At 39.7% G+C, this 10,784-nt stretch overlaps 2 protein-coding genes across 5 annotated transcripts in view; one reads left to right on the top strand and one right to left on the bottom strand.

Annotated features, from left to right (window-relative positions):
* Positions 1 to 42: 42 nt before the first annotated feature.
* On the bottom strand, positions 43 to 4,852 carry ANKRD37 (ankyrin repeat domain 37). 2 transcript variants are annotated; one of them, XM_042983003.1, is made up of 5 exons: positions 4,689 to 4,852; positions 3,513 to 3,665; positions 1,285 to 1,376; positions 540 to 743; positions 43 to 292 (listed from the first exon to the last, which is right to left on the bottom strand). In XM_042983003.1, coding segments are annotated over exons 1-5 (510 nt in total). In that variant the 5' UTR covers positions 4,749 to 4,852; the 3' UTR covers positions 43 to 291. The 2 variants fall into 2 exon arrangements, with proteins under 2 accessions (XP_042838937.1, XP_007099063.1); XM_007099001.2 differs by lacking the exon at positions 4,689 to 4,852 and adding an exon at positions 3,874 to 4,319.
* A 1,878-nt stretch (positions 4,853 to 6,730) lies between these two features.
* Positions 6,731 to 10,784, top strand: part of LOC102951368 (LRP2 binding protein) — a 39,040-nt gene continuing 34,986 nt past the window's right edge. The window contains exons 1-2 of one of the 3 annotated variants that reach the window (XM_042982988.1): positions 6,731 to 6,812; positions 6,913 to 7,020. The gene's annotated coding sequence lies outside the window, so the exon portion shown is untranslated. Of the gene's footprint in view, positions 7,021 to 10,784 lie in introns of all 3 variants that reach the window. The other 2 variants (XM_042982995.1, XM_042982993.1) reach the window with 2 other exon arrangements.

Below are 10,784 nucleotides of genomic sequence, written 5' to 3'. Positions count from 1 at the left end.
TGTAGGTTGATGGATTAAACTACAATTTTTTTCCACAAGGTGTACACAAAGAAAACAGTTTATTCTTTAAACATTCTTTAATAATTTAACAGACAAAGCATGCACAACCAAAATATTATAGGCATGTAAAAACATGTGTTCTTAAATGCTATCTTCACTTAGAAGAAAGTTCTCCTCCTTCTTAGAAGGAGTTTTGATACACCTGGTGAGCCAAAAGCCATTGCTTGTAGCTGAGCAATAGACCTGCACGGAGCGAAGGCTTTCTTCAAACCTTTTCAGAACCAGCATGAATCTGTTGTTAAAAAACACAGTGACATTAAAAACTTTTTTAGAAAGGTTTTCTCCCCAGCCTTCCATCATGCAGGACAATTTCTGACCTCTAGAATCTAGCAGCAGTTACTAAAACCAGTATTAAAATGTGTTAATGAAAATAAAAAGATACACTAGAAATTAGGCTGCCAATGTTTAAATGAAACAATAAATTCTGTACTAAATAAGAGATCTCCGAGGGAGGAAGAAAACAGAACTGAATTACTTACCAACACTTCCTTTTCCCGGTTGTATTTTCTGCACTTCCAAAACTTCGTTTCTGTCCAAGCCCTGGGACACAGTGATCTCTATCCGATGGCTCACTTGATTTTACTGACTGCATACATTTAACTGTTGTAAGAAACTTGGCACATTCTAGAAATCCACATGACCAAGCTAGATCTTCAGCTGTTTGCCCATTCTTATTACATAAACTGAATTTAAGACAAAAACTGAGTTACATAAAAATTGACAATTATTCAGCCTTTTTTTTCTTAAATATGTCTTTCTACACAGGAGATGTGGGCGCATACAAATGTTGGTTTCAGAACAGAAGTAAAGGAATCCTAGGGAAATTCCAATATTCCCTTACTACTGCAACTTCAGTGGCTAGCACAGAGTTCAGCACAGAATGGACATTCCATTGTGAATGAAAGAATATTCTGTGCTCAATATAACAAGTGATACTCAAAGGAGGTCAGTGAGAGCTTGTATAAAAGGGATTATCCCAAACCCAAACTAAAATGTAGTATTGCCACAAGAGAGGAAAAGAATTGCACCTCTCATTGCTAAGAATCCATGTTTTACTTAAATGTGATAATATTAGGTATCGTTAATAGCTTAAGTCAACATTTAAATGATAACTCCACATTGTCAATTAGGCAAGCATCAGAGCACACATAATTCAGCTTCAGGAGTCTGATTAGCTTAGTTCAAGAAAATTCTGAAATTTGAAGCCATTGATTTTATACTTACTCAATTTGGGCATCACTGGCTACGAGCAGGCTAAGGCATTCCAGACTTCCAACTTTTGCTGCCTTATGTAGTGGAGCTTCTCCAAAAACATCCTTAAAGATAGGACAGCACATTTTAGTCTCGCCCCACAACGCTCTCTGTAGAAGTTAGCAGGTAAAATCTAATTACTGTTCAAGAAAGCCAGTTAGAACTACATGGTTCTGAATTTTTTTGATTCAAGTTTTTTTAAATAAATTTCACTTGGTGTTTAGTAAATACAAAGTTTTCATTAATAAAAACATGTGCAGCAAAAATGAACTACTGGGACCTCATCAAAATAAGCTTCTGGGGGCGCCTGGGTGGCTCAGTCTGTTATGCATCTGACTTCGGCTCAGGTCATGATCTCACAAACAGTGAGTTCAAGGCCTGCGTCAGGCTCTGTGCTGACAGCTCAGAGCTTGGAGCCTGCTTCAGATTCTGTGTCTCCCCCTCTCTCTACCCCTCCCCTACTCATGTTCTGTCTCTCTCGCTGTTAAAAAATAAATGAAGAAAGAACATTAAAATTTTTTTTAAAATAAAAAGCTGCTGCACAGCGAAGGAAACAATCAGCAAAACTAAAAGGCAACCGAACGGAATGGGAGAAGATATTTGCAAACGACATATCAGGTAAAGGGTTAGTATCCAAAATCTATAAAGAACTTAGCAAACTCAACACCCAAAACACAAATAATCCAGTGAAGAAATGGACAAAAGACATGAATAGACACTTCTCCAAAGAAGACATCCAGATGACTAACAGACATGAAAAAGATGCTCAACATCACTCATCATCAGGGAAACACAAATCAAAACCACAATGAGAGACTGCCTCACACCTGTCAGAATGGCTAACATCAACAACTCAGGCAACAAATGTTGGCGAGGATGCAGAGAAAGGATCTCTTGCATTGTTGGTGGGAATGCAAGCTGGTGCAGCCACTCTGGAAAACAGTGTGGAGGTTCCTCAAAAAAACTAAAAATTGAACTAGCCTATGACCCAGCAATGGCACTACTAGGCATTTATCCAAGGGATACAGGTGTGATGTTTCGAAGGGACACATGCACCCCCATGTTTATAGCAGCACTATCGACAATAGCCAAGGTATGGAAAGAGCCCAAATGTCCATCGACGGATGAATGGATAAAGAAAATGTGGTATATATATACAATGGATTATTACTCAGAAATCAAAAAGAATGAAATCTTGACATTTGCAACTATGTGGATGGAAATTATGCTAAGTGAAATTAGAGAAAGACAAATATATGACTTCACTCATATGAGGACTTTAAGAGACAAAACAGATGAACACAAGGGAAGGGAAGCCAAAATAGTATAAAAGGGATGGCGACAAAACATAAGAGACTCTTAAATATGGAGAACAAACAGGTTTACTGGAGGAGTTGTGGGAGGGGGGATGGGCTAAATGGGTAAGGGGCGTTAAGGAATCTAACAAAATCACTGTTGCACTATATGCTAACCTGGATGTAAGTTTTAAAAAAATTTAAAAATAACCAAAAAATAAATAAATAAATACAAACACGTGCATTCCAATTTAGGTGAACAAAAGCAAGGTAGAGTTTTACAGAGGCAAAAAAAAAATTAAAAAAAAAAAGTACAATTTAAATTCATCAAACTTTAATATTCAATGGAAGATGCAGGCTACCGTAAGAAAGTTCTATAGGAAACTGTAATGGTTGAGTTTGCCTCACAATCGTTACTTCAATAATTACTACACTGAAACTTTTAATTTGGCAACGCAGCAATTGTTCCTTCTGAAATAAACTGTAGCCCTGTGTATGCTGTCCAATATAGTAGCCGGTAGTCATATATATAGTTAATGAGCACTCGCAATGTGGTTAGTCTGAATTGAAATGTGCTATAAATGTAAAACACACGCCAGACTGAAAAGATGTAGGAAAAGAAAATGGAAAATATCTGTAAGTAATGTTATATACCGATCACACACTGAAATGATCATTTTTCGGTAAGCTGAGTTACATTATAAATTAATTTCATGTTTCATTTTCTTTCATTAATGTGGCTACTAGAAAATTTTAAATTACTTAAGAGTCTCACTTTCTATCCTTTGGACTTCGCTGCTATAGACCTATAACAGCAACAACTTGACGTTTTGGCGTCCAGGGAGGGTTTGTGTGGATTTGGGTGGAGGGCAGGGTGCACACAGCAACAATCAGTAACCTAGCTACCTGTTGGTTGAGGTCAGCGCCAGCCTGCAGCTGCCACAGAAGAAAGCAAGCAAGGCCGCCACCCGCGGCCAAATGGACAGGCGACTGCTCGCAGGGATCCGGGGGTGCGTTGACCGAGGCCCCGGCCTCCAGCAGATGCTTCAGACTGTCCACCTGCGGGAAGAAACAGCTCTAGCACCCCTGTTGCCTCTGTCCAGTCCCGTGCTCCCCCGCGGTTGAAACTCTTCCCCCACTCCCCAAATCTAAATCTGAAGAGGCTGGACTCGGCAGCGCTCAGTGGTCAGTCACCCTCGCTAGTGCTCCTGAGCAGACGGACTTCCGGAAGCGTAAACCTGCCGGATTAAAGGGGCCCGAGTCTCACCTCTGGGTTGCAGTCAAGCAACAGCATTCTCCACCTAAAGCAGAGGACCGGAGGCCCTGGGAGAGCAGAGCGGCGGGGCAGGCAAGCGAGCACAGCCAGCCCAAGTGCGGGAGAATTTAGATTGCCCGGGCCAGTGGGACGGCCCCTCGCGGCCGCGCCCCAACCCCGGCCGCGCCCCAGCAACCTCACCCGCAGCTGCCCGGCCTTTCCCAGCCCCGCGGCCGCCGCACGTACACAAACACTGGCACGTGCAACCGCGAGGCTAGCTGGGGAGGAAGGCTCAGGTTCGCCGGCCGATTGGCCAGCCGGGAGACGCCAGGCACGCCCACCTCGGGGCGGGGCCCTCACTGGCCCCCGCCGAGCCCCAAGGCGCGTGCGCTGCAGAGGGCGCCTGGCGGTTGGGCTCCGGCAGCGGCCATGGGGGGCGCTTGGCTTGACACGTCTCACACTAGCGAGCCCAGCCTCCTGGTCCCTGTGGAGAAGCGGCAGTTTTCGTTTCTGCTAGCACGCACGTAACCAGGAAACGAGGGAACTCCGGCAGCACCGCCTTTGGAAGCCTCTGTGCTTGGTGCTGGCGCCGCGTCCCCCGCCCTCTGGCTCCGGAGGAAGGATCAGAGTTCCTTCGGCGTCACGTTCAAATTCGGACCCCTCCCCCTCCCCCCGCCACCCCCCTCCCCGCTCGCCTGTCACCCTCGCTCTGGACTTTTAGGGCGGAAAGCGAGAGCCGGCAGGGTTAACGTGAACTAAAGTGATGAGTTTTAGAGCAAGGGCTGCTCCGACCACCCCCCAAAATTAAATAATTTGTCAAACCGGACCTTTTCTGTGACACCACGCCCATAACTGGGAAATCCGTAAAATAAGCCAACCGTGGCCATAGGTCCCCTCCTAGAGAAAGGTTAAAGCACGCCCCTGAGGTTGTCGCCTGTGAAAAGGTTGAGTGGCCAGGCCATTAACCTTGGGTTTGCTTAAGGGACGAGGACACGTGTCAGCCCTAACACTCACTGTGGGGAGTGTTCAAGGACAGACGAAGGGACCCAGGCCACGAACGTTTGTGACCTATGTACGGGGCTGCTCCTCCGCGGCAGGGCAGGCAGGACCTCCCAGCTGCTCAGAGGGTGAGAGGGGTGGGTGGGGGTGGAGAAGGGCTTTCCTGGAGCTCTTCATTCTGTTCAGCTTGAGTCATACCTTTTTGTGCAACTTTAGAAACAGACTTCCTGACTTCAAATTGTAGCCTTCGGCCACATCTGTAATCTCTTGACTATATTTTCCTAAACCCTTCCCCCCCGGCCCCAAGATTAATCTAGCTTAAAATTCAAGCTCAGTGATTTCCTTCCTACTGATTCCTTTGAGAGTAGGGCTGATAAAGAGTTTGTGTTTATTATTATGCTTTTAGAGGACAAGTCTTTGAGCGGCCTTGTAGTTCTAATTTTGGTTACGGTCCTTTTTATTTCATAATTAGAGCCGTAAAATAATTTTGCAGTCGTAAATTTATTATACTTAGGCACTGACCCAAGGGTAGTTTTACACGTTCTTGTTCATATGCGTACCTGAACATAAGTGTGCATATATACTTATGTTCAAACACCTAGAACAGTGCTTGTGTTCTGTATTTTTTATATTGAAATTATTCAAAATATTTTTATGATATTTGAAGAATGTTAGAGATATGTGAGAACACATGAACTTACTGCCAATTTCCCTTTTCCATTCATGTTTATCAATTAGGTGAGCACTTTTTTTTTTTAAAGCATTTAATTAAGCTTCAGGTTTGCACAGATGTTCATTTTCACGAATTCTTAAATGATGTAAGGTATTGTCGGAGTTCTTAGAGTTCTAAACATTATATTGCAGTTAACATATGCAATGGGATATCTGTGTGATGCATGTGCCTCCATATTACATCCATTTTATTTAAAACAAGAGTCTATTCAGCACGTGTTAAGTCTGGTAATTATTGTTAACTTTTTGTTATGTATGTAAGTTTCACGAGGAAAGGGAATTTTGTGAGTAGTTGTTAAAGCTTTTCTCCCTTTAATCACTTCCTACTTGTCCATTGCTCACAATATGGTTCAGAAAAACGATGTCTCAGCTAAGTATCTGGCTTACTGTTAATAACGAGCTTAAAAGCTTTCTAAAAACTGAACAAAGCTGGCGGAGCACAAAAACATACAGAAGAAATACATTTGGGGAAGAAATACTATCTTATGAGCAAGCAGCTGGAGTTGTTTTGTTTTTTTTTTTGTTTTTTTTTATTTTTTAATATATGAAATTTACTGTCAAATTGGTTTCCATACAACACCCAGTGCTCATCCCAAAAGGTGCCCTCCTCAATACCCATCACCCACCCTGCCCTCCCTCCCACCCCCCATCAACCCTCAGTTTGTTCTCAGTTTTTAACAGTCTCTAATGCGTTGGCTCTCTCCCACTCTAACCTCTTTTTTTTTTTTTTTTTTCCTTCCCCTCCCCCATGGGTTTCTGTTAAGTTTCTCAGGATCCACATAAGAGTGAAACCATATGGTATCTGTCTTTCTCTGTATGGCTTATTTCACTTAGCATCACACTCTCCAGTTCCATCCATGTTGCTACAAAAGGCCATATTTCATTTTTTCTCATTGCCACGTAGTATTCCATTGTGTATATAAACCACAATTTCTTTATCCATTCATCAGTTGATGGACATTTAGGCTCTTTCCATAATTTGGCTATTGTTGAGAGTGCTGCTATAAACATTGGGGTACGAGTGCCCCTATGCATCAGTACTCCTGTATCCCTTGGATAAATTCCTAGCAGTGCTATTGCTGGGTCATAGGGTAGGTCTATTTTTAATTTTCTGAGGAACCTCCATACTGTTTTCCAGAGCGGCTGCACCAATTTGCATTCCCACCAACAGTGCAAGAGGGTTCCTGTTTCAGCTGGAGTTATTTCTGAACGTGTAGCAGGTGGGATGAGTTTTCTGAAGAGGAAGATGATCTGAGATGCATATTCAACAGGCACTCTTTCAAGCAGTGTTAATGTTATTTATGTTTACTTCGCTGGTAGATGTGTCTCCAGAAGGAGGATGCCATTTAGAGTGAGTGTTTATAAAAAATGTTGGATGATGACGAAGTGACCGAATGAATGCAAGATATGTGGACTGAGTCTTGAAAGGTGAGTAGGAGTTTGTTAGGTAGTCCATGAAGGAAAGAGTATTTCTCAGGAGTGTAAAATATCTTCCAGTGCTACTAGAACTATGTGCAATTCAGTCTCCTTGCAGTATATGATACACATACAGCAGTGATGGAAAAGAAATATTAAATGACCACTAACGTCTATTCCAATTTATTAAAACAAACTGACATTGAGACTTGCTGTGCCCCAAGATTCATACAGATAGGTATTATTATCTTCTCCATTTTATAGGAAATGAAATGGAGGCTTGGAGAGGTTCAATACCTTACCTAAGGTCATATTATTAGGGGGTAGAGCTGAACTCACTCAGGCCATTTGACCCCAGAGGCCACATTCTTATATCTAAATTTTAAAGAATTTTGGTTATCGTTGGTAGATTTGAAGTTACTGAGATCGGCTTCTTTAAGGCAAAAGAAAGTCCTTAGAGAATATCCATAGATATTAAAATCCTTAGAAAAACAACTCTTTCATTCAGTGAAATGTATAGCAAGGTTGAATCACTAAGTTGTACACCTGAAACTAATGTAACATCAGCTATATTCAAATAAAAAAATTTTTGAGATTATTTGGCCAAAAACAAAAATGATAGGGAAAATTGAGCAGGACAGTTCTCCGTACTGCCTTTGCAACTTTCTGTAAATCTCAAGTTATTCTAAAAATATGAAGTTCATTTTAAAAAGGAAGACTTGAGGCCACTTAAACCATCTTTCTGTAGACCACAGCTATTGAAGTTTTCATTCAAATAGTTAGTTTCACTTTTAAGTAACCCTCTTTCCAAATACAGTAATGACAGAAGATATCTAAAAGCTTATGAAGCTAGTTTTAGTCAAACAAAGAAAAAAAATCTCACAAAATTTTCACAACCAATCACTACCTATTTCCTTCAGTTCCTCTGCAAAGCACACTGCCCATTGACCACTAGGAGTTTTACCAGGCTGTTGTCTTAAATGTTCAGTTACTTGGGCTCATATCACTTTGAATTTTTTCCACACCTGTAAGGATTATTATAATGTATAATTAAATATTATATAACTGGTGAAATGAGAGGTGAGAGCTATAATTTGTGAGGAAACTAAATGCTTTCGAAATCATCAAATCTCAAGAAAAATGCTTTCCAAGTAGGTGAGGATAAATCAGCTGTAAAAGCTGAGGAGAAATGGCTCTATGCTCAGGCCGTTTCATGGGCATTTTTAAACTCCTGCTCCATTTGAAAGAAACATCAAATGGAATTCACATGCATCTGGTTTATGAAAGAAAGGTAACTGTATAAACTCTCACATTCAACTTCTATTTAAAGAAAAAGCTCCTGATCCTACATGAAAAGATTGGAAAGTAATATAAAATGTTTTAAGTTAAAATGTATGTGGTATGCTTGTATACTCTATTGATTTTACATTGATTCTTGTTTAACTGACCAGCCACAATGAATGCATGCAATACAAGCATTTATTGCACAACCTATTTCTTTCATTTAAGGAATATAAAGAGAGTAGCTGAACAGAACGCATTGTATTTCTTTCTGGAGGCCATAGCTCCATGGCTACTTGATGTATTTGACATATCATTTATCTAGGGTAGAAAGTTGAAATTCATTTTTTACAGTAACTCAGATTTGTCACAATTTGTTAACATCCTATCCAAGTTAATCTTTTTTCCTAAGAGGAGAAAAATATAGATAAAATGTTCATTTTACTAATTAAATAATTAGAACAAGTAAATTAAAAAATTAGAACAAGTGTAGCAGATGATGTTGAAATAAATTCTAAGCGAATATACACTCAAAGCATATATCTAATATTCTGTTTTCTACCCACTTCCAATAATATGCATTTTTTTAAATAAAACAACTGAATTTCAAACTTTTGACACCATTCCCCAAATCATCTAATAAATCATTTTTTATTATCCAGTTGTCTTATACAGGTAAAAATGATAATATAAATTTCATGCTTAGTCTTTTTTAAAAACTAAGTTACCAGTACACTTTGAGAGTTCCTTGTGTAAATGCCATTAAGCACAGAAATTACCTAGATCAATATTGATATTTAGGATTTCATGAAATCTGATCTCTTACCCAATAGAGTTGAGAAATAGGTGTGAGATGATGGTATTATTTGTTGCCTATACATTGTCTAAGTCATAGGGTGGGGACAAGAAACCTTGTGGGTCTGCTCAGGATTATTTTATAAAAGATTAATCCAATTTTCTTGTTTGATGTGACCCTTATAGTCATTAGGACAGCAGGTCAATTTAAATTTCGGTTGTTACAGATTTTTGTCATTTCACCTTGTAACTGTTTCTTGTCTCAACCGTGACCACACTTTGAGAGTGACAAGCCATTTTTATACACTAAAAATTTATTCAGATATTTTATTACCTGACCCCTGGAAATAAATCATTCCAGAGTGTTATCTGTATCCATAATAGCATCAACTCTTCATATGGATAAGCTTCTATAAATCCAGAAAATAAATATACAGTCACTAAATAATATTTATATTCATTTGCCTCTGGAAGTTGAGTGAATCCCCTCAGGAAAGGCCCTTGTAGCTCTAACTGGCCAAAAAAGGTTTTCACACAGCAGGAACAGGACAGATGAGGCATTCGAATCCCACATAATTACCAAAATTTTTTTAAAAATCACTCTTTCCAAGAGTAGCTTATATACTCACAGAATGCATGGTAAATTGCAGAAAAATGAAAAAGCTACCAGGCTCTCCCACTCAGTGCTTCTCTGGTAATGAAAGACATCCTATCTTTTCCCACACTTTTTTTTTTTTTCTCTCATTTCAGGGCATGATGTAAATTTGCCACACCCAAAAGGAAGGGCATGGAAAAAGCTCTAACTGGGTTTTTATTTTAAATAAGCAAATAGACCTAACTAGAAGGAGGAAAAAAATAAAGAAAAAACAGAAGACTACCACCCGATTCAATATTGTCTTTTGAGATTTCAGTAATAATTATAATGTTCTTTTCTAAGTTTCCATCATATATGTACAGATTATGCTTCCAGTTAATATATGAACGCTACCATTTTTTTTTAATGAGTATGAGACAACAGTAATGAAAGGAACAATAACAATAAACACAGTACTTGGCATTTTTGCCCAGAACACTTATTTATGGGCACCAGTAACTATTTATGTATTATGACAAGAACTTCAGTGTTGGACCTGAAGTTCTTTAGTTAAAGATAGTTATTCATTATTTTAGTACTGGATTAAGCCAACCATTAAGTTTCAAAAAAGCTCATTAGAAACATCAGCAAAAATAATTAAATTAAGAACAAAAAAATAACAGATTTAAAAAAAAATTTTTTTAACGTTTTTTTTATTTATTTTTGAGACAGAGAGAGACAGAGCATGAATGGGGGAGGGTCAGAGAGAGAGGGAGACACAGAATCTGAAACAGGCTCCAGGCTCTGAGCTGTCAGCACAGCGCCCGACGCGGGGCTCGAACTCACAGACCGCGAGATCATGACCTGAGCCGAAGTCGGACGCCCAACCGACTGAGCCACCCAGGCGCCCCAAAAAATAACAGATTTTTAAAACTTGACCAAGAGTTGCATGAAATGTGTAGGCTCACATTTTTACAACATAGTCTAAGATGCTGTGTATCTAAGATACATAGTCTAAGACTTAGCACAGGGTTGTACTCACGGCGCAAGTTTATTACAGTGAAAAGAATATACATTGGATCATCAAAGAAAAAAAAAACAGATGGAGTCTGGAGAAATCCATGCA

This window comes from Panthera tigris, chromosome B1 (assembly GCF_018350195.1).
Source record: "Panthera tigris isolate Pti1 chromosome B1, P.tigris_Pti1_mat1.1, whole genome shotgun sequence".
NCBI classification, from domain to species: domain Eukaryota; kingdom Metazoa; phylum Chordata; class Mammalia; order Carnivora; family Felidae; genus Panthera; species Panthera tigris.
This window is presented reverse-complemented; position numbering and strand designations above follow the sequence as displayed.

What these genes read in the sequence shown, in the direction of transcription:
- ANKRD37 (XM_042983003.1), bottom strand. Translation starts at nt 4,748, where the DNA reads ATGGCCACGGTTGGCTTATTTTACGGATTTCCCAGTTATGGGCGTGGT. An exon ending in GGCGTGGTGTCACAGAAAAG is followed by an intron (nt 3,666 to 4,688) that starts GTCCGGTTTGAC and finishes TTCTTCCCGCAG; the next exon opens with GTGGACAGTCTGAAGCATCT. An exon ending in GCGCTGACCTCAACCAACAG is followed by an intron (nt 1,377 to 3,512) that starts GTAGCTAGGTTA and finishes CCTATCTTTAAG; the next exon opens with GATGTTTTTGGAGAAGCTCC.